Source organism: Thunnus albacares, chromosome 1 (genome assembly GCF_914725855.1).
Source record: "Thunnus albacares chromosome 1, fThuAlb1.1, whole genome shotgun sequence".
Taxonomy (NCBI): Eukaryota; Metazoa; Chordata; class Actinopteri; order Scombriformes; family Scombridae; genus Thunnus; species Thunnus albacares.
The window spans coordinates 34228813-34254735 of NC_058106.1; the positions used below are offsets into that span (position 1 = coordinate 34228813).

The 25923-nt window shown below is 42.1% G+C and overlaps 1 protein-coding gene across 2 annotated transcripts in view; it reads right to left on the reverse strand.

The window, feature by feature from the left end:
- nav2a (neuron navigator 2a) overlaps window positions 1–25923 on the reverse strand; it is a 121441-nt gene that overhangs the window by 25287 nt on the left and 70231 nt on the right. For both annotated transcript variants that reach the window (XM_044355734.1, XM_044355743.1), the window contains exons 13-18: window positions 9678–9807; window positions 7403–7718; window positions 5737–6460; window positions 4265–4484; window positions 2384–2667; window positions 592–657 (exon numbers count right to left, since the gene is read on the reverse strand). In XM_044355734.1, the coding sequence (XP_044211669.1) occupies window positions 592–657; window positions 2384–2667; window positions 4265–4484; window positions 5737–6460; window positions 7403–7718; window positions 9678–9807 (1740 nt within the window). The remainder of the gene's footprint in view (window positions 1–591; window positions 658–2383; window positions 2668–4264; window positions 4485–5736; window positions 6461–7402; window positions 7719–9677; window positions 9808–25923) is intronic.

Below are 25923 nucleotides of genomic sequence, written 5' to 3' on the forward strand. Positions count from 1 at the left end.
CTAATAATATTTTCAACTTGCAACAATGTCTTTCTCAATAATACTACTTATCTATTGCAAAAAACTTCCATCTTGCAGAGTATTTTAGTCTTCTTTTCTTAAAACAAATGAAAAAATTCAGCTTATTTGAGTTTTTGCAGAAAATACTTTTAGGATTAATAGACAAATTTTTCTTAAGATGGAGATTTTTACAGTGTAAATTCAACAAAGAGTGTCCTATGCTCAGCCTGTTGAGTAAATGTGTACATACAAACTCTACCACAAGGTGGCAGTATGTAAACAGTCATAAGAGACTTGAGCAAACCACTAAACAAAAACAGTGAAGCTGCCAACATCCACACAGACAACCACACATTTACACTCTCACAAATTTCCATTCATACAGGAGCTCTAGGTCCTAAAAATAACCACAAACTACCACACAGAACTGCACACATCCACAGAATAATCACAAAACACAGTAAGCTACCACACAGAACTACTCTCTGTGGTTCTTTGTGATGGCTCTCTGTGTGGCAGCAGGTGGTGTTTTTGTAGGAACCTCCACAGCTGTTTCACCAGAAGCCTAACACTGCACACAGGTACATTTACCTGTCCTGTTTCCGAGGTAGCGTGTTTCGGCTGAATATAGGGCTAGCGGAGGGGGAGGAGAGGGGACTGATGGAGACAGGAAGGAAAAAACGCACAACAGACACAGAGAAAGAAAGTTTTAGAGAATAAAGTAGATGAAGAAATCCTTTAGCACAGAGGTCAACTGCAAGATACTTCACCCGTGAAGCTAATAAGAGAGCTGAGCGAGGAGGGTGATGTCATAGCCTCAAAGCTTCGACTCCAGATGCTACTGTATAATGTTTCCTCTGAGACATTCCTGTCACATTACACAGTCAACCTGTCAGGATGGAATCCGCTACAATGACCACAATTACTGCATGATCGACTGAGGACGCCATGGGGATTTTGTTTTTCTGCTCGAGAGAGAAGACAGGAGGGAAAACAAGAAGCGACACCTCTCCGCCACGGATGCTAAGTGCATCATCACAATCCTGGATTCTTTAAAAAAGGAATTAATGTCAGAAGTGAGAGGTGCTGGAAGAAGTACCTTTACTCACATATCAATGTGTACATAACTAAAAGTACATATCAGCAAAATGTACCTAAAAGTAATAGTACTTGTTATGAAAAATGTCCTCTTTCCACTATGTTGTATTATTATTACTGATGCATTACAATTTCATTTAACATTAACATGCATTAACCTTTATATACTGTTTGGTTGTTTCATCTTCTAACAAGGGGTTCTATTTCTATTTCGATATATATATATATATATATACATACATTTTTTCTTTTTTTATGCCTTTAATGAACAGTGACGGATTAGAGGTGACAGGAAACGAGGGGAAAAAGAGAAAGGGAATGACATGCAACAGAGGTCCGCTAGCTGGAATCAAACTGCAGACATTGTGGTTATGTGGCATACGTCTTAACTAGTAGGCTACGGGGGCGTGCCAGGATTCTATTTTTCTAAATGTATAAAGGCTTGTGTATGTCAAATCCTAACCTATAAAGTGACATGAGCTGGCGAATAAATGTAGCAAAGTAAAAAACACAGTATTTATTATTATATTACAATGAAGTAGAGGTATTAAAGCAACACTGTGTAACTTCTGAAATATAGAAATATAGCATTCATTCATTTATAAATGAAAAGTTGAACTCAAAAGCATTAAAATACAGATTTCTCAGTTCAACACGCTCTACAGCCTTACCTGGTCTGTATGACCAGTAGCTTATGGTGGCTAATTATGTTAGCAAACTTCATATAGATATTACTATGTAACAAACATTACTGAGGTTTTTCCCTGACTTTATTACTCTTTTCCACTAGTGCTATTATTACACTACATTTTAGCATTTTTCATAATCCTGCAATTGCCACTTGTGGCCACAGTAGCCACTGTTCAGCAGAAGTTACATAAAGAAAAGTATGATTTTGGAAAATTTGTACTCAAGAAGTGTACTCTATTTCTCTTTATTTATTCTCTACCTCAGTGAGTACAAAGTTACTACGAAAATTAGACCAGAGTTATACTTAAAGTACCGTACTTGAGTGAATATACTCTCACAGCGAGGTGCACACCAGTATGACCATCATTACAAGTTCATCAATATTAAACAAGTCTGTTAATTAGTCATGTAACTTTCATCAGTTAAACTCATTCATCAGTCAAATTAATTAACAGATTGTATATAAAGAACCTGTAAAACCACCTCATATACCACAGTGATGAAGGCAAGATGACAGATTTTAAGTTCAGGAAAAGGAAACAAGGAAAGAAAATCTCCACTCAGTCACTCATGTCTCCTCTGTGTGTGTCCTCACCTTTCGGACATGCCGGTCTTGACGCTGCCGGTGCGGCCCAGGGCGGACAAGGTGTCCTCCCTGTGGGTTCCATGAACGCCTCCTCCGGCGCTGCCCAGGCTCATGTCGATGGACTCGCTGCTGGTGTGCATGCTGCTTACGGAAGGGTAGCCCATGCTGCCCGTCCCGCCGTGCCCACCCAGTGTGCTTTCCCTGCTCTGGGCGGACGAGCCACTGAAGGTGGTGCCCCACGTCAGGCTGTTGGAAGGCCCAGTGGAGGAGTAAACAGAACCAGGACTGGAGGCCTGTGGAGGGGCAGAGAAGACGTTATGGTTTTCAGTATCAGTGGCTGTCTATCTATTCTATTAGGTCATTAATTGATTAGCTGGTTGACAGAAAATCACTGGATAACAATTTTCATCATCGATTAATTGTTTTTTATGTGTTGCCATATATTTTTATTGAAACAATGTTTCACTTCATGATTCATAACTAATCTGATTAAGTCTTATGAATCATGTGGGAACATGAAGGAGTGATCATGACTGAGCGTGCTCACAAACATCTTCTCTATTACGCTACAGTATGTAGCCTACAGTTACTGAAACAAGTGCCTACACTGCTCATCTGTTCACATGCAACACACTCATTAGTAGTCGAGGAATCCACCATGTTTGTGGCATTAGTCAGGTGAGAACAAAATCCTCCTTGTGTCCCTGCCAAAGACGTCATTGGCTCTGAAAACACCTTCCAAACGTCTCTAAGCTAACAGGTAAACAATCATTTTTAATCTTAAATCCAAACTTAACGTTCTGTTTTGACAATTTGTGCTGAGTTGAATGACCACAAGTCTTATTACTGAAGTGTGAAAATGACAGTTGTGCAGTAGCTCTAAAGTTAAATGGTAAAAAATTTGACATTACAGATATCTAAGTCAGTCGGTTCTGTGGAGGAAGATGGTAAAATACACATAGTGTAACATATAAGAAGACTGCAGCCCTGCTAGCAGCTCAGTGAGGCTGTAATTAGGCACAAAGGTGCTTTGAGCTAAATGCTAACATCAGCAATAACATGCTCACAGTGACAATACTAACATACTGATATTTAAGAGGTAGCTAATATCACAGTTATCCTCTTAGCTTAACATGCTAACATTTGCTAATTAGCACTAAACACAAAGTAGTGGTGCCGGTGTTTGGTCATGAACCAAATTATTGGACAAATAAAAATGTTGACCCGGTGGCATTAGAAGTTAAGGGATCATTAAAGTGGGGACATAAACATCAAGTTTCATGGTAATCCATCCAATAAAACTACAGAACCACAACTTTCAACCTCTTGGTGGCACTTGGCATTCGCACCTTGTGTCTGGAAACCACAAATGTTTCTTCATGGCAATCCATCCATAGTTGTTGAAAAATTTCAGTCAGGACCGAAGTGGTTGACCAACAGGCCAAGTTTGCGATCCCTAGAGCCGTGCCACTCATACGGCTAAAATGCAACTTAAAAATAAACTAAAAAAAAAAATGTTTTCCCTCTTTTCACAGTAAGTAATAGTCGGTCGGAGAATGTGTACAGCTAAAAATAGCAGCGTAACTAATGAATAAGTGGCTGCTCCTGTGACACAGTTATGACAACAGACCAGGCTATTTAAGTGATTCTAAAGGAATAATATTTCATTTTTAAGATTTATGAGACTAAAAGTCCAAGAATAAACGATAAACAAAGATAGCAGTTTACTATCACTCCACATTCTGCATGCTCAAGCTTTATCAGACAATTAATACCACAAAGTACAGCGTATGGTTACCACGGAGCATCACAACCAGTCTTCCTATCCATCTATGTTCTCATCATTTATAAATTAACACAGATCCATTGTCTCCATTCGTTTCTGCTCACCTGCTCGCTGCCCAGCGTCCCCATCCCCGATCCCAGCGCTCTGCCCCCAAACAGGGGGCTGCTGGTCTCACTGTCCCCACCTCCCAGCCCTGCGTCAGGGGACTCCAGCACCGTGGCCACATGATTCATGGTAGCGTGGGGGTTGGAGATAACAGTGGAATTCTTCATGTTTTCAGCTGTGGTGACCGGAGCCTGTTTGCTGGGCTTCCCACCAAACAACCTGCGATCAATCAAGGAGAAAAGAAGGTGAACTGGGGCCAAAGAACACAAACAAGAGCTGGAATAAAGGATGTAATCAAATATAAAATATCACAAATTTCTAAGATTGTAACAGATTATGTAATCGGTTTATAAACAGGGCATAAGGACAGAAAAAGAGGCAGAATGTTAAAATTGGAGGTATTTGGATTTGTTTTCTTATTGTGACCTTTAAGGAGAATATGTTATATAGTTATAGCCCATTTATTACTGTTTACAGCAACATTTTATAGTTCATGTTGTACATAATTACATCTTTTAACACCTAATTGTTTGACATTGTTGCTCAAGTTGCTTGAATTTATCTTGTACATGGAAATTGACGCCTGATTTCACAAGACGAAAAGTTAAGAGGTGGCAAAAATGATTAATATTCCTCTTCCAGGGGCTATGAATATTAACATGATATTTGACAGCAAAAATAATGGAACTATTTTGGCTTAAGGTGAACAGAAGTAGAGTTAGTGAGTTTTCCAGAGGTTCTTGTGCTAACAGGATAAAAACACCAGTATTATTCTTTCCTCTACATGAAACAAGGAAGGCAGTAGCAGGCCTGCAGCCAGGAAAGGTAGAGTCAGCACTCAGATCTGAGTCAAGGCCAACACACACACACACACACACACACACACACACACACACACACACACACATACATACAAAGAGAGAACTCTCTCCTGGTTCTCTGCTAATCTTAGGTTAGAGTTAAATGGTAGGCTGTGATGACTGGGGCCGCGGTGGGCAATAATGGCAGCACCCAGCCTCTTTGAAGAGTTATCACTCCCTCACATTAATGAGGGCAGAGCGCTGAGGTAAGACTCCCATTACCCTGCACCACACCCTCCCCCCCCGCACCACCAAGGCTGAGGCTTGGCAGCTGAGCTCAAGGCCTGCCTTTCACAATGGCCTGATTTAACCTCGCTGAGACTGCGTAAGTGTGTGTGTGTGTGTGTATACGTGCATGAAAACAAGCCCACACGTGTAATCCTTACTCACCATTGCTTATCATTTACCGGGACTGCATGATTGCTGTCTTTTAAGATGGTCTTCTGTGAGTGTGTGTGTGTGTGTGTGTGTGTATGAGCATTGTATGTGGGTAAAATCAAGTCCATACAAGAGGGCCCCAGTCAGTGTGGTTCATCAGTTAGCCATCAGTATGTCAGCAGGATTACTGACAATACAAATGATGTTCTGTGTGAGTGTGTACATGTGCTCACCTGCGCAGTGTGGGTGAAGAAACCTGCTGTCTTCCTGTCAGAGGAACAGTCGCCGCTCCTCCACTCTGCATCACAACTCCGCTCCTGAGGGTGTCAATATCAGAGACGCCCTTCTCCCGATCCGTCTGATTGGCCAGCAGGCCTGCTGTGCCGTTGGCCTTGGCGATGCTGATTGAGTTTTTCCCGTGCGATGTGACAGAGAGCACGGCAGCCTCGATGCTGCTGGTGGAGGAGCGGTTTCCGTTGCGGGCGGCCGCTCCTGAGCGACTGGGCCTCGGCAGGCTACGGTACTGAAGCGTGGAGCGGGCGCTCGTGGGGAGGAAGCCGTCGTCGTGGTGACCAAGTGCCGACCCTCCATCCTGCCCACCCGCTTTCAGTCCTCCTGCCAGCGAGCGCGCCCCAGATTTAGGCATCTTTCCAAGGGTGGCTGAGCCGCTGGTAATGGTGGCACCACTGGCGGTAACCATGGTCACCATCCCATGGCCCTGTTTCTTGAAGCCAAATGTGCTGGTTGGGGTGCGCGATGTGTGCGTATGTGTCTGGGTATGGGGGTCCGAGAGAGTGTGTGTGAGGGCGTTCGTGGTCGGCGTTCGGCTGGAGGAGATAGATTGTTTCTTCGCCTCGTCGCCGCTGCTGCGTCCCGCGTCTGAGGGCGAGCGGTGAAGGCCGTTAGAACGAGGGGACAGACGTCCCTTTTCTGACACCTTGACATCATCCGTCTTACCTGCGGGACACACAGCAGAGGACAGCAGCAAAGATGCTTCTGTTACATAAACTCACATCAAGACCACCTACAGCAGGATTTGAGATGAAGAAGTTACGTCTCAAAACTGTTTTTCAGAAGCTTGTAGAACGAGCTTTGTTTTGCTTTTGGTCATCATCCATTTCAGAGTTTATCCAAAAGGGTTTACAAGCTCAAAGATGCCAGCATCTCAAGCTATAAAAGATTAAATCTGTCCTTCAATTGAAGTCATAAAAGGTCCCGTCTTTTTCACTAAGAGGCTAACAAAACAAGCAATATTTTGAAGTACATTATCAAAAGCCAGCACACTCTATTCACTGCACTTTCAATACTGTCTTCTTTCATGCCACACAGCAATGTTATAATCAGATAACTATTCAGATGGTATCCCCGAATGATTTCAGTTTCCTGAGCTAAAAAAGAAACACAATCTTGGAATGAATACTCTCTTCATTGTTTGGCTGACTCTTTGGCAGCGTTGCCTCTGTAAAACAGAATAATGCAGTCGCTCTGCACAACTGATCAGTGTGCAAAGACATTTCAACTACTGATCTGCTGCTGCTGAAAAGGATTATGATGGAGCTGTTGTTGCAAGGTGTTACTAACTTTACATTTAACTCACACAACTCAACATTTACATGAATATATGAGTTGAGGTAATTCTACTTGTTTCTAATGAATTTTTGAATAATTTCATTACAGGTGTGAGGAGATAAGTTGGAAAATTGAGCTATTTTTATTCATTTTATAATGTTATTTTATTAATTTATTGTTCATTTATTTGCCTGTTTTTACTTTTTTAATTAATACACTTTTATTCTTCATTACAGCGTCACTCTCACTCTATTATATTTTCATCCAGTGAGTTCAGCGCTGTGAATAAAGGCAGTCAGTGCAGAAACTAATGCAAACAGACATCGTTACCTGAACTGTGGGTCTTGAGGGCGACGGAGCCGGTGGAGCCTGTGCTACTGGTGCTTTTGGTCCGGGGTGACGTCACCCCCACCTGAGTGGTCATGCCTCTCCTCCAGGAGCCGGTGTGAGACACGGAGGGGGTCTTCCTCCCCGAGCCGCTCTTGTCGGACTCGTCTGAGATGTCAGAGGGGTTTCGGCGGCTCCACTTGGAGCCTGGCTCCATCCTGACCCCGCTGTCTGACCCGTCTGGCCTCTTCACCTCGTCTCCCGACCAGGCCTGGTGCACCGCTGTGGAGGCCGAGTGCTTCTCTGCATCCGTCACAGGCTGGGAACACACACACACACACACCCACACATAGTATGCCAGATTTATTACTGCTGAAGAGAGCGTCTTTCACGTTGCCAAGTGGCCCTAAAGCATTTCCGCATTTTATAACCACAGCGATCATCCACACCACCATCACCTGAGCAGTTTGTCAGGCTTCTGGACTGCTTTTATTGAGCAGGAAAAGGTCTCCTAGTTATCTGAAATGTGAGAGAAGCATTTTCACTGCTGTTTCACTGAGCAGCTGATGTTTTTGAGATTGAACTTGAAGTCAAGTCACAAGCGAATTCAAGTCTACATGCGAGTCTTTCAGGTCCAATAAAATGACATGAATATTTTCCTTTCAAAGCAACAAGACTAATAATTAAGTATTCGAGCTGTGCATCTTTGCAAGGCCTGTCTGATGCTGTGTTGCTGGTTTTTTTACATACATAGCTTGAAAGTCTCACGTCAAGTCAAGTCTTGAGGGAAGTCAGTCCTGCACTTGAATTTATTTTAACTTTAAAGTCTATAACTTAGCTACTTCACCATAGTCTTTATTTAACTAACACAGTAAATTACAGCTGTTTGAGGAATGACAGCTGCTTTTAAGTTGCTTCTGCAGTCGCCAAGGCAACACTACAAAAATGCAGCGGGCTGCTACTCACAGACCTTTGAAAACACACAGTCCAGCCAATGTGTGTTATTACCAGAGGACAGATGAGGCAGACTGTATTAACCGGCAGTGTGTCAGAGCTGCAGGGAGAAAAAGGGCTCCTTTGTGTCCTTTGTTTTTTCCTCAGCACCTCGACGTCTGCAGCAATAACGGATGCACGTCACATTGTGATTGGCTCTACATCAGCACCGACATAGTGTGTGTGTGTGTGTGTGTGTGTGTTGTACATGTGAGTCAAATGACAATATTATTGTCTAACAAATCACTTTTCTGAACCGGCTCTTAATCAGTGTTTAATGATTTTAGGCCAGTGTCAACATCAGCTTTAGCTTTGTGAGTTCATGGCTGTGCCACCCAATTTATGTAGTCTCACATTCTTCTCTGAATGCAAAGGAATCCTGAGACAGACTGCGTTTTTGGGAAATGAGCCAAGTGGAGGGAACGCGGTGCAGAATACTGTAAGAGAGGAATTCTGTCACTGTCTACATCTAATTTACATTTTTGCAATTTTTTCATTTATTTGAAAGAAATTCACAGACTTAATGTGAACTCACCTGTTGCCAAAGATAACTCAGCTTCGACATGGGAATTGGAGTTTAAGCGATTGCCATGACAACGCTGTTGACTGACTTGTTCCCTTTCTTTGAAAACATGGTGAATGTTTTTCGCATTTCAATGAGATGTTCTTCCACGAGAAAAAGGGGAAGACTAAACATTTACTTAAAAAAAATGTGACATAGTGTCACTAAAATGGTCTGTTTCTCTGAAGACCGTAAACGTGGTTCCACTTGAAAAATAAGTTAAAAATACATCAACATATATTGTTTTTGAGTGATTATGTCATGGAGAGAATGAGCATTTGTGAGTGTGTGTTGAGCGATTAGCATGAAGCAGATTGTTATAGTGCAAAATATTCAACTCAGCACACTAAAACACAAAATCTCTCATGTTTGGCTTCTTCTTCATGCGGACAGAGGAGACAAACTAGAGTTTGACACAACTTTAGTGAGTTTGAGTCCATTTAATGCTTTTGAATTCCTTATCCAATCTATTTAAGTTTAGCTTTTAACAATTTTATGTGGAAAAAGTAATGAAAACCACAATATAAGTATCAGGTTTTACCAGATATATTACATATTTGCTAATTAGCTACATAATGACCCCAAGGCTTATTGCTCTTTAATAAAATAAAGAGGAGAAAAAAAATGATAAGACCTTCATTTGACTTAGAGGACTAAAGCTTAAGGAATCTGGTGTGTGTGTTTCATGTTTGTGTGTGTGTGTGTGTGTGTGTGTGTTGTTACCTGTGTATTGAGGCCCTTGCGCTGTGCTGCGGGCGTGTTGGCGTAGGAGGAGATGGAGGAGCTGGTGTTGATATCATCTGTGTCGATGTTGTCGCTGATGCCGCTGCTCACGGAGCTGCTGTCATCCCAACTGGATACACGCGCAAACACACACACACACACACACACACACACACACACACACAAACACACACACACACACACACACACACAGAGAGAGAGCAGAGGACAGAGAGGCTCACGTTAAAACTCTTTAAACAGTAAATCTTCCAGAGTGGAGAGGATGAGGGAGCCCAAGCCGGCTATTCAGACACATGTTTTATTACTCCAAACACGCATTGTAGACAGAGCAGCAACTGAAGTGTGATGCTTCTTGTATTATCAACACAAGAGTTCTTTTTTCTGATAAGTTTGTATGATTTTTGATAATAAACTAGTGTGATAAACGGAACTAAAATTGCAAAATTGAAAAAAATGAAACGGATCCGATGTCTCTGACTGCCTGGTGTTTCTTTCCGCTTCCTTTCTTCTCCATCCTAAGTGATTTCAGCTTGGACACACACACACACACACACACACACACACACACACACACACACACACACAAACAGGCTGAATGGGCTTGTCTATCATATGAACAAAGGCTCATCCAAAGAGTGACATCATGGTGTGTGTGTGTGTGTGTGTGTGTGACTTGCTCAAACAGACTGAACAGAGCAAACATGCCGGGAGTTAATGCTGGATATATTTATCTGTTTGTAAATGTGTACGTATGTCTAAGTGTGTGTGTGTGTGCTTGTTTTTGTGTGTGTGTGTGTGTGTGTGTGCATATCTGCTGGGAGCCTGTGTGTGTGTGTGTGTGTGTGGGGGGGGGGGGGACAGGAAGCCCGGCCAGTTGGCAAACATCACTCTGAAAGGACCAGAGGGGGGCTGATGGTGATGGTCAGTGCAGGGTTGACTGCACCAGGGGACACACACACACACACACACTTGCACACACACACACACACACACACACACACACACACACACACACACACATAAACACAGAACTGGTGCTGTCAAGCTATGTGTACTTTTACAGTTGTTAAGAGACCGTTCCGTTAAGAGTAATGATACATAAAAACCAGCAAGAAAGTCTTTTTTGTGACAACAGAAACACACACACACACACACACACACACACACACACACACACACACACACACACACACAGGACTTACAACCTTCTTGTCTCTTCAGTTGGCACACTGAGCATTCCTCTTTCCTTTCCTACCATATCCACCAGGACAGCAGTTAACAAACTATGTTCATATTGTTTGTTTTTTCAGTCCAAAAACCAAAGATGTTCACTTTATAAACTGTTAAATGTTAGAATAGTGTGTTAGAAAAGAAGAGAACTTAATTAATCAACTATCAATGGATCAATTAATCATTACAGATCAAATATGAGCACAAACATATCACCAGGAGGATTGCATATGATTTGAAATTTTGTGATACCAGTGCAAACACAAGACCTGATCATCGCTACTGCTGTCAAAACAACACTTTTTTCACCCTCAGTTTGAGCATCATGAGCAAGTTTCTCTATAAAATCTTTATTTTATTGAACAAACTCCTCATTACAGCAGTGTTTAATGCTGTCTGACTACAAGCAGCTGTACAATAATCTTTGTTTCCTGATATCAATCAGAGGCAAAGACCGAGCATCTAACCGAACAACTTTTTGATACTCGATGCTTCGACACATTGCACCACACATGCAAAATGTATTGAGATTACATACTGAGCCCTAAATATCACATTTGTCTTTAATCATTCGCGGGATTTGATTTTTCAAACAAAGCGCTAAGTCAGTACAGCACTCTTCAGCAGCCAACTGTTTCCCACCAGCACATGAACACAGCATTATAATTATGGCTTAAAAAAATCTAAACAAAACAAAAAGAATGTTCAATGGCAGAAATCCCAGATTCAGATTACCACCGAAATCTAATCAGCTGGCCCTTGGCACAGCCTCTCAGCCAGATTTCAAGCCAAAACACTGTGCATTTATTACTTTTTGAGCCACCTTGCTAACAACCTGACAAAACGGAGACGGAGGGGGAAAACATAACTTCCTTCTGGGTTCTCCGGCAGAATAAATCAAACGGCCAGCAGCAGAGCAGCGAGAGATTCACCGCCGAGTTTTAAGAGTTGAAAGCATCCATGGAGCAGATGGGGCTGAGAGGTGCTGAGGGTTGACCGCAGCCGTCTCAACTCGTTCACACAGCCGCAAGGGAAAGTCCCACACACACACACACACACACACATAGATGCACACACAAGAATAGAAGAAAATGAAGATATGTTATGTGACAGACATTAAAAAAAAGACAGATAAACAAACCCGCAAATATCTCAACACTTCCTGAATACGGATTAGATCAAAGTTGCCGCAACTAGAAGCACAAAGTTTCCTTTACGCACTTGCACACACACACATATATGCATCTACCTGGTCAGGGTGCCTGGGTTGCCGTGGGAACCAGAGCGCTGCGGGAAAATGCCAAGCTGGACAGAGAGCTTCATGACTCCATGCCGCTGAGAGAGTTCACACAGCCAAACCTCTCCCACTCCCTCTCTGTCTGACTCTCTCTCTCTCTCTCTCTCTCTGAGCTTTCTCAGTGTCTCTCGCCCCCTCTCTCTCAAGCCTTGGCTGCGTTCCTAGATTGAGCTTCTTTGTCACTCGTTGCACTGATGCTTCATCCCTCGGGCACTGTTCGTCTCTCTCTGGACTAACAGAGAGAGAGAGAGAGACTGGGGGGGTGGGGGTGGGGGGGGGGGGGAGAAAAGGGAAGGACCTGCCCTGCTGCTGGTAACATGAGCCTCCCCCGGGACTGTTAACCACTTCACTGCTGCAGCCGCGCCACTTATAGAGCAAAACTCAAACACATACAAACACACCCTGAGCCCTAAATAAGCCACTTCAGCCTAACAAGAGTCAGACGGCAACACAAGTCAAAGCCCCATGATCACAGGCAAACTCTCCCAAACTGAAGGACAATCCTCAATCCCGCTTGTTGCTTTACTGTGTGTTTCCCAGCTATGGTTTATGCGTATGTGAGCGTCTGTGTGTGTTTCAGTGTGTGCAAGACTGCAATTTCCCAGACAGATCCACCCTGACTAGCTGACAAGCCAGTGCTAATTAGAGATCAGGCCAAACGGCATGGCCCAGCCCACAGCCTCCCGCTGGCAAAGCAACCCGCCAGTTAACAACCACCGAGCCCTTTACGGCCAATCAGAGAAGACGGAGACATTAACCGCGAGCTGCCCCCGGGAGGAAGTGGTGCCAAACGTAGGCCGATGAGGCCCTGCATCTAATAGATCATCACACTGTCTTCTTGCTCTTCCCCCCCAAAAGGATCACTTCACCCAAATCATAAAAAAAACACATATTTTCTCACTTACCTTTTACAGCATCAAACCATGTAGATAAATTTGGGGATTTTGAGATGTCTGCCTGCACCACAATATGATGGAGGTGATTTGGTTTGTGGTGCTCAAAGCATTGAAATTTAATCTATTTTAAAACAAAACGTATCAGACTTTGTCATGGACAGGTTGATAAATTCCTAGACTTATTTCCAGCATTGTCTCAGGTAATTTCACAGACTTTCAACCATTCAGCAGGATGGGGACAGGAGTTTAGAGCTGCGATGATTAGTCAATTAATCGATTAGTTGCCAACTATTCAATTAATCTGCAACATTTTTTGGTTTTCTTTTGTCCTCTATGATATTAAACTAAATATCTTTGGGTTGTGGACTGTTGGTCGGGACAAAAAAAAGACATTTGAGGATGTCACTTTGGGAAACCGTGATCGACATTTTTCACCATTTTCTGACATTTTATGGACAAAACAACTAATCGATTAATCGATAAAATAATCGACAGATGAATTGCCAATGAAAATAATTGTTTGTTGCAGCCCTACAGGAGTTCATTGTCTGACATGAAGAGATATCACAACACACAAGCACCAATCGTAGACAACTGAATCCCAAATACAATCACTAAAATGTTTTAAGAGGTGCACTCAAGACAAAGGGCAACATAGAAAGTGAATAAAAGCCTAGACATGAAAAACAAGATAGCAGCTCTGTCTAGTTGCCATTGTTTTGCCTTTTACTTAACGCTAGAAGGATCTGACTCATCCTTGATTAAAGTAGGTATCTTATTCCACCCCATTTTGGGTAAAGTGACCCTTTAAATCAGCTGGAGTGTGCAATTAAAACTGTGTAAGCAAGCTTGTCATTCACCAAGATGACAGTCACTCTCTCACTTTCTAAAGAGGCTAAAAGGCCTGTAAACAAGTCGCAGAGGACAGTAGCGGAGGGGGGAAAAAAATGACCCGAATCAAGACATTCCAGAGAGGAACCTCATCTCTCTCCGGGTCCTTTTAGAGAGCTTTCTGCTTTCCCTAAGGGGTCAGAGTTCAGAGGCCAAACCTCCCTTAAAGAGAAGAGCAGAATGGGAGAGGCGAAGGGACCAATGAAAAAAAAGGGATCTCTTATGGGTCAGCCAATAAGAGTGTCTGAAGTGTCCTGAGAAAAAGGCAGCGGTTGTGTTTGTTTAACTTTTCTTGTGTGCGTCCCTTGGGACTGCGGTTGGTTGGTTGGCGTTGCAGTACTGTAACACCCCCCCCTCCTGAAAAAACCCCATCCGACTCTGGCACATGCACACAGGATCTGTGCCGCAGAAATATACACACAGACATGTGGCCACAACAGAGCTGTGAAGCAGAAGTAAGGGGATTTCCTGTGTTTGAGGGGCGACTACTGGTCCTCACACTGCAGCTGGATCATATAACCCCAAATCTGTCTCTGTCCACACACACAGACAGACAGACAGACAGACAGATCGGGGGAGGACACTGACAGACTGTCTCTCTGACTTACAGCCCTCAGGGTTGGGGGTGGGGACACAGATGACATCATGGACAAGTTGACAGGTGAGGTCTGTGTACGCTGTACAGACACGGCATCAGGACTGAGGAGACAGTGTCATGAGCAACATATCAGCACCATCAGAGACATGCAAAGCACTTTATTTATTCCAATCAGGAAATATGGTTTGCATACTGGCGCAATAACACAAAAACATGTTTTTCTCTTAGGGCTGGGCCATAATACTATGTGACTGACTGTCAGTGGAACTGTATATTGATGATAAGGGCTTGATGCTGTTTGAATTTCACAGATTTTAAATGATACCAGACACAATAATGTCTGGTAAAAGTCTAAAATTGCCCAAATTTTGAATAAATCAGAAACTAAAGTATGCAAAAACAGATAGGGAACCTGCACAGATTCTCTGCTACAAACACATTTTCAGTCTAAACCAAATAAGTATTGAGGTTTATTAGCAATATGATCATATCATACATACAACAGTGTGTTGTCCAATGTAAATGATTCTGAGCAAGTTCTAATTAAAAATGAACAAAATGAATTTCTGAAGTTTTTGTTTTACATATTCTCAAAGATACTGTAATATTTAAAAGTTATATCACATAATGCTGCATATGCTGTAAAATGCCTGTTTATTGTGTATATGTGTGTATAAGTGGTTTTCACTTACTTCATAACAGCACATCCCTTTTTTAGCGCTAACTTCCAGCAGAAAATACAGCGATTAAAACATACTGCACATTAATGACACCGTATACTGTGAAAACCAGAATGTCACATGCTCGGACAGGCACAACATTCATATGCAAATTAGACTAAGTTGTAAGTTGTAACCTGCAGGTTGTTTTGCCAGTTTCACTGCATCATAAGAGAGACGTAAAGATTTTCTCACATCAGTATCTGTATGTGCAGCTGCTCTTCCCCTCAGGCTTCAGAAAAACGTATTTCACTGTTTGAAGGTTTCTCTTGGATATTTAGATCTGAAGGATGATATTACATGTGCTGGGCTAATTAAATGTAAAGATTTTGATATTATTCTCAGAAAGGGTTTATTTTCCATAACAGGAAAACACTGCAAATCTACACTAAAGAAGCAGTGTTATCATTTCTTTCATTAAAAAAAATTTCAATCAAAACAACTTTGTTAAATTTTGTTAAACGTAACTATAGACATAGTGAGACAGTAAAGGAGGCGGTGAAGAGGCTGCTGTGATGAAACCCGGCACATTCCGGGCCGGAGCCCAGGAGTCGTGTGGTACGAAAATGACACAGCTGTCCCTGCGTTGACGAGAAATGACAGGACTGAACTGGACAACACACTGAGGAATGTCTCTCTCTCTCTCTCTCTCTTCTGTCTCTCTCTCTCTCTCCCATGTCTGGTCCTATTGTCTCCTGCTTTGGGAAAACATTTGCTATCTGCACTCAGAGAATTTATCAAAGCAGTTAGATCCCTCTGGCTGCTTCTCTTACACACAGATTTCCTTTGACTGGTCTCTTTCTCTCTCTGTTTGATGTGTAAATACACACTCCCTTATATCCGACCGACTGACCCGGATCCGCAGTGAAAACACACTAAACTCTTCACACATGTGACACACATCGCAGAGCACACGCACGATTCCACCGCGCCGCATGCGAGTGAGATTTAAATGACTATTGAGGCAAACATAGGGAATCTCACACGTGCGTGGAGACAAACTACTTAAACACACAGCGCATACAAACCAACTTATTGTCACCTCAGTGCTAGAATGAAACACAAGGCTGTAACGCTTGCCTCTACACCTGTGGTCCATAGCGATTGTGGGGACCCCTGAGGGTCAAACAATAAATACTTAGCAGTTATGTTGGGGTGCATGCAATATAACATAAAAGCAATTTTTTTTCCCCAAATGTGTCCTTTTATGCTCATCTGGTTTGAAATCTGCTTTAAAAGTGTCTCCAGATGACGGACGATGATCCACTTTTAGGAAATAAAACATTTTCAGGAGTTTCCTCTTTTAACGTTGAGCCACTTTTCTCTGCTCTGTTTTTCCACAGATGCTCTTCGTTGCTTCTCTTTCTGAACTTAATTAACTGTTCAAAAATGTGCATTAAATAAAAGTTTATTATTGTTGGTGTAAAAGAAACCACCACCGGTATTTTTAGGGAAACACAAAACGTAGTTGACTCTTCTATATCGTTAACGATACAATAACAATTAATGATAGAAACTACTGACAATTATTTAGCTTATTATCAACCTCTTTAACCTCAAAACATACAGTAGCTCCAACAAACAGAACTTTACTTTAAACTCTCTGAGGAGGTCCCACAGTTTCCAAAGATACCTAATAAATCAGATTGAATTTTGTGGGAATGTGAGTAAATTGATGCACAAGATACCTTGAATGTTTCCACTTGTTGGACTATGAAAAGTGGTTGTTAACAGGTTAAAATCATCAATTAAAATCAAGAAATATTCCCATGAGAATGATCCCATTTGGGGTGGATAGGAACAAAATTCTAGCAATATGTTAGTCTGCAGCCTGTTACATTTCAGAGTCCGTGACATAAAACCTCTTGCAGACTTCTGTCCCCGAGCCTTTCCTGCAGCTCACATGGTGAAACGAGGATAATCAACTTTATCCTGTTACTTTAAAGCTGCAACCTGCACGAACCTGCTGACTCTCCGACTTACCACCCGCACCCAACCTCACGGAAAATATCAGTCAGGGCAGATTAAAACTTACCCTGTGCTGAGCGTTCCACAAACCACTCGCTGTAGATGAATTTAAGTCCAACATGTTCTGCTCTTTTGCTCTACTTTCTCCATCTACTGTTTCCTCCTGGCTGCCTGGTTCAGATTCCAGACTGGACCAAGAGACATGGGGCTGAGCCTCTGACCTCTGTGTTTCCCTTCAAAAACTGCTGGTGCGGTGGCTCGGTTGGCTGAGGCTCATATACTTTGCAATCAAAACGTCCAGCTTTTGAATCCGGTCTGTAGTTTTTTGTCATATATAAAGCTTTTTCTCTCTGTGGGTCATTGGTGCACCTCACTACTTTCAGCTGAGTAATAAAGCAAAGAAACTGGGACAAAAATGCCTGGAAACAAGCTTAAGTAAATAATATGTTGGTAGACTGAGTATAAAGATCAAGAGAGAACTAATGTTAGAGCTGCAAAGTTTGATGCAAAAAATAGAACGTGTGGAAGAAAAAGCCTTATTTACCTGAATGAGAGCCCCACCCTCATCAGTGTGTGTGTGTTTGTGTGTGTGTGTGTGTGTGTGTGTTTGTGTGTGTGTATCCTGGGGTGAGGCAGGTGTGCCTGTTAAAAGCCCAGAGGGAGGAAAGATGGTCTGCTGATACAGTATCTATGGCAACTAAAACATCATTCCTCTTAGGATTCTGTCTGTGTTTCCCTCTTCTTATAAAAAAAACCCTCAAAATTTCTCCCCCCCTTTCTTTCTCCTTTTTTTTTTGGATGTAAAGCAAGACCCTTGACCCTACTTAATGTCATCTCCTCCTACATGCAATCAGGCAGCACATTCCCTGTTGTTACACTGCAAAAGCGAAAAAGCAAACCCAAGTTTACCTCATATTGAGTCCGAAAACTGTTAATTTCTTTAAACAAAACCTTTAGGATTATTCCAATCTGGTTTAAATACAAATCAATGTGTTTAAAAGATTTTCTGTAGGATTTTATTCTAAGGATTGTACATTATTTCATTCAAAAATGTTACTGTTGTAAGTTATCGATGTGTGGAAAAAGCTCTACCAATTAGCGAAAAACTTGCTAAGCTAACCGTCAGTTATAACAAGCTTTGTTAGCTCTGTCGCTAATGGAAGAATAAATTTACACAGACGTATTAGGACCACTGACCCCTGACTCTTACTGTAACGGTCTGCAAACCATTCGTCCTTTGTGGAGCATTTTATACTTCGACAGAGGAGGGTTCAATAAAAATTGATGGTGCAGCTAATAAGCTACGACATTTCCCTCCATTTTGGCCTCTCCGGCTCTCTGTTCCTTCAAACATCAGCACTGTCAAGACTGCTTGCTATTGGTCAAGGGCATGAATTTGCATCTCAAAGTTCACTAAAGTTGAACTCAATGTAAAAAAGATTTGGGCAGATTTACTCTGCCTTTGTGAGCAAATTCGCAGATTGAGGTGATTCCAATGGAATGGATTGATTTCGCCACTAAATTTAGCCTTTTTAAAATGCTGGTGTGACCAGAAAAATGCTGCAATAAAAAATGAAAAATTACACTTCTTGTTGATTTGTATCGGGAAGAATGATCTCATAGCACTGGCTAATTTTCTCACTTAAAAAGTTTGCAGTGTAGGTGGAACGGCGTTCTGCAGCAGCTGCGGTATGTGGGTGTTTAGGAGTATGATTAACTTGGGAACATATTTGACCTGACAGCTTGTATTGAACGTCCACGTCTTGGAGAGAACCGTGGGTCATACTGCCTCAGACTGCTCTCAGACGCCTCACCAGTCTGGCTTCATTAGAAACACACACACACATACACACACACCTCTGGGACGCTGCAGCAGAACGCTGCTTTCAGCATGACCATGGCTGGGAGGCATTTACAGCATTTAGTATGCTAGGAGAGTCAAAGGCTGTGTGAGAGTCTGGATATCTGTGGAAAAGTATTTGGTTGCATAAAGTGTGTTATGAATATAAGTGAGTGAATGCAGAAGATAAGGAGACAAAGGATAGGAGTGGCTGTTCATATCTCAGACCAAATGTTTAACATACTCTCACTGAATGTGAGGTTGATAAATATATTTCTAAAAATCTTACCTTTTTTTTCCTTTTCATGACAAGAACAAAATTTTGAGGTAACTTACGTCAATCTACAATGACTCAAAGACGTCACTGCAATTATTTTTCTTATCACCTCCTGAATTTTAACAGCAACGTTTATAAAGTTCAGTTTCTTACTTTTCGCTTCGACTTGAACATACAGTTTGTGATTCATTGATGCTCAAACTAGTACAAAAGGAACAGGGCTGACAGCTTATCACCAGGATGAATGAGGCTCAGTTTAATGTAGATGGATTATCACGGTCTGTTATCAACATGATAGCTTTTTTGGCTGGAACTCAAGTTTGAGATGACCAGCCTGCGGCGAAAACAAGCAAATGGAAAGCTACTGTCCATCCATTTAAGCCCTGAAAACATTGTTATAAAACCCTACATCATCTCTAGTTTTTTTTTTTTTCCACAATATGAGAGGCAATTACACTCTTGATGTGGCTGCACCCTTAAAAGCGAGCTACTGAGCAGTCTGAGGTAATGAAATATGAGGATGATTCAATTTTCTCATTAAACCAGACAATGAGCGTTGAGGTTATATAGTCTCATCTTGTACAGGTTATGTAGTCTTGTTGCTTAGAAGCAGCGTTTGTGTTGATTTTAATAGCATCGTGGATACACAACGCTATGCCAAGATTTTACGATGTGTGGGAACCAGTTTTTTGGCAGTTTTTCCGTAATGAGTAGTGATAAGGGATTACAATTTGAAACTCAGTAATTACACTACAATTACTAATCCCAGTAAGGCTCCCTTACTTTTACACTTGGGGGTCAGCGAGGTCGCTGCCTTACTGGGATTAATGGAGTCACTGAGGCTTCTTTACTAATTACTTTATTATTATTACTTTATTTTTTATTTTAATCAGTAATTGATTACAATTTTTAACTTGCTTAACACTGGTGGGGAATATTAAACTACATAATTTTTTTTATAACAATTTCTTAATTGTAGCAAACTGAATCAAAAGAGAAAAAAGGATAAGTAATCTAGATGAAAACACATCCATGTAAGCTTATAAACTTTTATGAATTTTATGTTTTACAAGGCTGCAGCAAGGTGCCTGAGGACATCACAAAAAACACTGAAAGTTTTCCTGTATCATTATGCAAAGGTATTACAAAAAAAAAAAAAAAAAAAAAAAAGTATGCACACTGCACATTCTGGGAACCATAGATAGCTTAGGTAAGGTCTTCATTTGCCCTGGTGCCACTGATCCTGGTAACCCAACACTGACTCACCCTGCTCCCTTCTGCCATCATTAACCAAACACTCCTGGCATTCCAGAGTGGAGCCACGGCCCAACGCACCACACACACCAGACTGGGACACACACACACACACACACACATTGCTGATCAGGGTTAGTGTTGGAGAGAAATCTTGAAACAGCAGCTGATCAGTCTTGACAGGTTGTTGCTATTTCCAAGCAGGAAAGGACCAACCAGGACCAGGTACAAGTGCAAGTGTAGGGTTTTATTTTTGGGGGGGGTGCACATGAAGCTGTGTGTCTGTGATTATCATACAAATGGCCTCCTGGTCCTACAGGGAACAGGATCGCTGGTTCATGAAACGACAGGAAAAGAAGGAGGGGAGGAGACCAATCCAGCGATTATTATTACAGCGAGAGCCTGGGGCCAAACCACAACATTCACTCTGCTGAACAAGGGGAGCAGGTGGAGGTGGGGGTTGGAGAGGGCAGACAGAGAGACAGACAGGTAGAGAGGGGGGAGACAGGTGGAGTGCCAGGTGTTGCTGGTAGCTTAGGAGAGAGTTGATAAAGGAGGGTGAACCTCTCTCTCTTCCTATACCTGAGGCCAACAGGGAACTTGGTCAAGTCCAGACAGGAGAGATGACATACTGGGGGATTAGGGGCATGTGTGTGTTATAGTGAGTGTGCCTGTAATATATGTGTGTGTATGCCCATGTGGTATACAACTTCAGTTCTGTTGCAGGTGGGATTAAAGCCCTCCTGAGAGAGAGAAAGAAAACTATAGAATATGTGCAGACAGACTGCGCTTCAGACAATGAACCCTTATCAAAGATCATTTGAAGTATTATCAACATCCATCATACGTACAGTTAAACAGTGATTCCGCTTTATGGGGGCAGACAAAATAATGTGAACATGTATCATAGTAATGTAAACACTTAATGAGAAATGGACTTTAACGGATAAGGCTGGCGATTTGACATAAGGAGCATGTCACCCATTCTTACAGTTTGGTTCTATGACACGTTTTTAATAGCTTTTGGACAACGACGGAGCTCTATGGCACAGAGGAATAAGACATATCAGACTTTGGATACACACACAATACTTGCAAGTAGGATCAATTAATTGTTGGTTTGGATTTGCACATGAGATTTGTTGACAATAAGAAGAATTTAGACAATTGCCGGCCATATCCTTTCACTTTTAAGTAACTAACAAGGGTCATCTAAGGTTAGCCGACACACCAGTTACAAGTATTATACACTAGAGCTGAGACAATTACTCTGGGAACTCAAGTAGTTTGAGTAATTAGAATCCTGTCATGCAAAGTCTCTGCCTTGAAGCTACATTGTCTATTGCACAAGTTGATAATGGAGGAAACACAACTACTTTAGGGAGTATTTCAGTGTGTAAGCAGCTGTAAAAGCAGGGACATTTTGTTTCAGGTACGGGTACAAGGATGAAATACAATCTGGAAATGCTGGTTTGAAAAATAGATCGATTATTTTATCAGACACCAAAATACAGAAGTTTATCATAGCTTACTATGAGAACAGATTTTACAGCTCTGTAAAGCAATCATTTTATCTTCTGTCTCAACAAAGAAGAGGTTAACAGCAGAATTAAACAATTCACATTACGGTTATCCACCAGGAATGTGGGCTTGCATGTATTTGATTGGCCCGACACAGCGCAGTACCAGATGCCATTGCATTGCGTTGTGGTAAAAGCTAAACCAGGTTCACCCAGTGTTTTTTTGGCAGATCATCAGTGAAATAAATAAAGTTTTGTACATGCAGTATAACGTCTGAACACGGACTTAAAAGGCTTGCGGTTCGAGGTTTAGTATCACAAAGGCAACATATTGCGAGTTTATTTATGCAGCACCTTTCAAACAGTAGGGAAATTCAAAGTACTTCACAAAAGGCCTTAAATCTACAATTATAATATAAAGAGAAGGACAATGCAGGGTATTAGAATGAGTGATAGCAGCTTAAGAGTTTTAAAAGGCACCTGCTGATAGGAGGTCTATCTGTCAAGTGGAACATGCTGATATACAAAGAGACATGACATGATGCCAGTAGAACAGCAGTTGTAAAGGGTAACAAAAAACCTGTCATTCCTGTCGGTTATATCAGCTTGTAACCACTTTTCCGCCTTGACTTTGTAGCGTCTGCCTTTTGCATATTATGTGTTGTCAAGGATGTTTATTGACATTAAGTAATTCAGTTGCACCAACCATTCAGCTACAGCAGATTTTTTCTCTTCGGAGTTCTTTTAGTTGTCTCAGGTTGATTTAAAAGCTCTCACATCAAGATGATTATTGTAAGACCTCTTGATAACGAAGCTAATTGGCATTTACCTGACACCGAAATGACTAACCTGCGTAACAGTGCTTGTTATCATGAGTTTAAAAACCTTTTTATGTAGCATTCATGTTATTTCGTCTTTGAGTTGGTGTCTTAATTATCATCATCATCTCAAAGTAAGCAAACAAGATTGAAGACATTATGTTTCTGTAATGGATGATCTCTATCTGTTTCTTTTTTTTTCATATTCCACATGAATGTCATTAGTTTCCTCTGAGGGCATAAATTGAGTCCATGATACTGCCGATACTGACTGTGTGCAGACAGCAGGAGGACATAGAGGACAGGAGAAAGTAAAATGATCCTTCAACCACCCTGCCACCTCATTATGCTGATTTATATACCTTTTCATGTGAAAAGATCAGTCATCAGCCTCACACTGTGAGTGATTTGTGTGGCGCCCTGCTCTCTCTTCTTTGTGCCACATTCTCATTTCGGATAGAGAAATTATATCTTCAACGCCTCAGCATGAAGGAAAGAGGGTTGGGGGGGTTGGTGGGGGTGTCTCTAACACTCACCGCTACAGCGGTTTCAAACCACAAAGACCTCTCCTTTGTCTGCTTTAACAAAGAGAATTCAAATCAGAAGACAGACCGTTATAGATTGCTTCCTCTTTCTCCAGCAGTAGAGATAAATGACGGGGATAAGCATGCTCACACACACTCACACACACTGTTTCTGTCTCTTTTGTCTCTGTCTATTTGCTCAGCCCAGTTGGTCCAGTTGTCCCATGTCTCAGTGACCCTCTGGCGGCTTTCAACCACTGCTTTACATACATCTGACAGTCGGTAAAACTAGTTTTTGCACAGGCGCTGCAGATCAGCAGCACTGATCAGTATTAGCTGTCACATCATTCACCAGGCCAGCTGATGGGATGATATGTACTTTGAATGGTTTCAAATTATTCATATTATGTTTTTCTAGTTGCATCCTTTACGCTCCTCATTAGTCCAGGTTCGGTCTGATCTCGAGGGTTTTAGCGTGAAGGCTTAAAGGTTTTTTTTAACGCTCCTCCCCGTGAACCCCGACCCTTTGAAGCTCGCGACCTCCTCGTCCAGGGGTCACAAGGCTTTTGCCCCAATGCTTCGGTAACACCCGACACCTTTCCCCACCCCCACATCCCCGTCGGTTCAGAGAGGCTCGGCCTCATCATAACAGAGGACGTAAAAAAAAAAGGCAATTAAAACCATAGCAGGTCACACACCCAGAGAGCAAATATCAAGCACACACACATCTAAGCTCTAAGCTCACAACTGAGACACTCACAAACCACATATGTTGGTGAAAACATGCAGCCTCCTTCACCTGCCCAAACCGCACCATTAACCCCCCTCTCATGTATTAAATTAGCCTCATCTTTTACAACAGAAAAACACATCGCCCTCCTCTAGCCTCCAGCTCGACTGGTTTCCGTTTATTATGCTAATGAATTTTTATCAGCCACTTCCCCAACTCTCCTAATTAATCCCAAACTAAAACCAGTAAGCACATTTATCAGACATTCCTTCAGGGGTGAGGAGGTGTGATTGCGGGAAGGAGGGGGAGTCACCTCATCCCCTCATCATTTTAGAACTCTCTCCTTGCCCTTCTCTCTAATCTTATAAAAGCGATTAATGAACTCGTTTGAAGATCTTTAAAGAAGAAATGAGTGGTTTCTGCAGGAACGTAACATCTGCCCGCTCGGTCGATTAAAACCTCACAGAGAAACATGAAAGTGTGAAATCAAACGGAAAAAAAAAAACAAGAGAAATCCCCAACTTTTATCGTTTAATTGCTTTCAAATTTCTTCTTCTCACTCCGGTCTCTAATCAAAACAAGTTGGAGGAAAATAAGAGGTGAGAGGAGAGACAGCGTCTTGCAAAGGGGTGAGAGATGAAAGGTGAGCAGTGGGACAGTTTGTGTTAAACCCCACCTGAGGGCTGGAGCAGTTTAATGTGAAGGAGTGTTTGTGTGTGTGTGTGTGTGTGTGTGTGTGTGTGTGTGTGTGTGTGTGTGCATGCAGGGTAAAAGGCAACGAGAGGGCAGAGGTCAAAAGTCTGGAAGACAGGAAATTAGCCACACCTGAGGATTTGCTGAAAAGGCTGCTTGAAGCACTCGAAATGAGGCAAAGCAGCCTGTTTCTGTCTGTGTGACACGTCTGTTTAAGACTGAATTAATTATGAAGTTTTTGTTTAAAAATGTTAATATTTCTACTCCTAAAAGTTCACATGCTGATGATAGTTGGACTTAAATTGAAAGATATTCGTTCTTAATTCCACCTACATTTCTGTGCTAAGTCTTTGTCTCACCCAGTTCATCCCTCATTTATTTCTCCAACCACCAACTGTGTACTCATTCCGCAGCCCGTCTTCATATCGAGTCTATTCCCTCCCCCCTCTGCCGTCTCTGTTTTCACCCCCCTATCCTTCTTTTTCACGACACGGTGGGGCTCAACTCGGCCTTCATCCATTTCCGTCTGTCAATTAGCCAGGAACTAAATCCCTCTCCATCTCTGTGACAGGACAAAGACCGCAGCGTCACACTGAATCACTCACACTGACACAAGGCGATCCAGAAAGTCCCACAGTAAGACAAATACCAAGTCAATCTTCTCACTTTACTACATGCTGTGGCTTATACAGTATATCCTGATAACACCCACAGAAATACTTGTGTCTCGCTGCAATTCCCCAACTTTCAGGATGCATTTGCACGACAGCAGTGTGGTTTATTGCACAAAGCTCAGTTGCTCGGTCTCAAGTCAATTTTTCAAGTCAAGTCAATTTTATTTATATAGCGCTAAATCACAACAGAAGTTAGGCACTTTTCACATAGAGCAGGTCTAAACCGTACTCTGTAATTTTCGGAGACCCAAACATTCCCCCATGAGCAAGCACTTGGCGAAAGTGGCAAGGAAAAA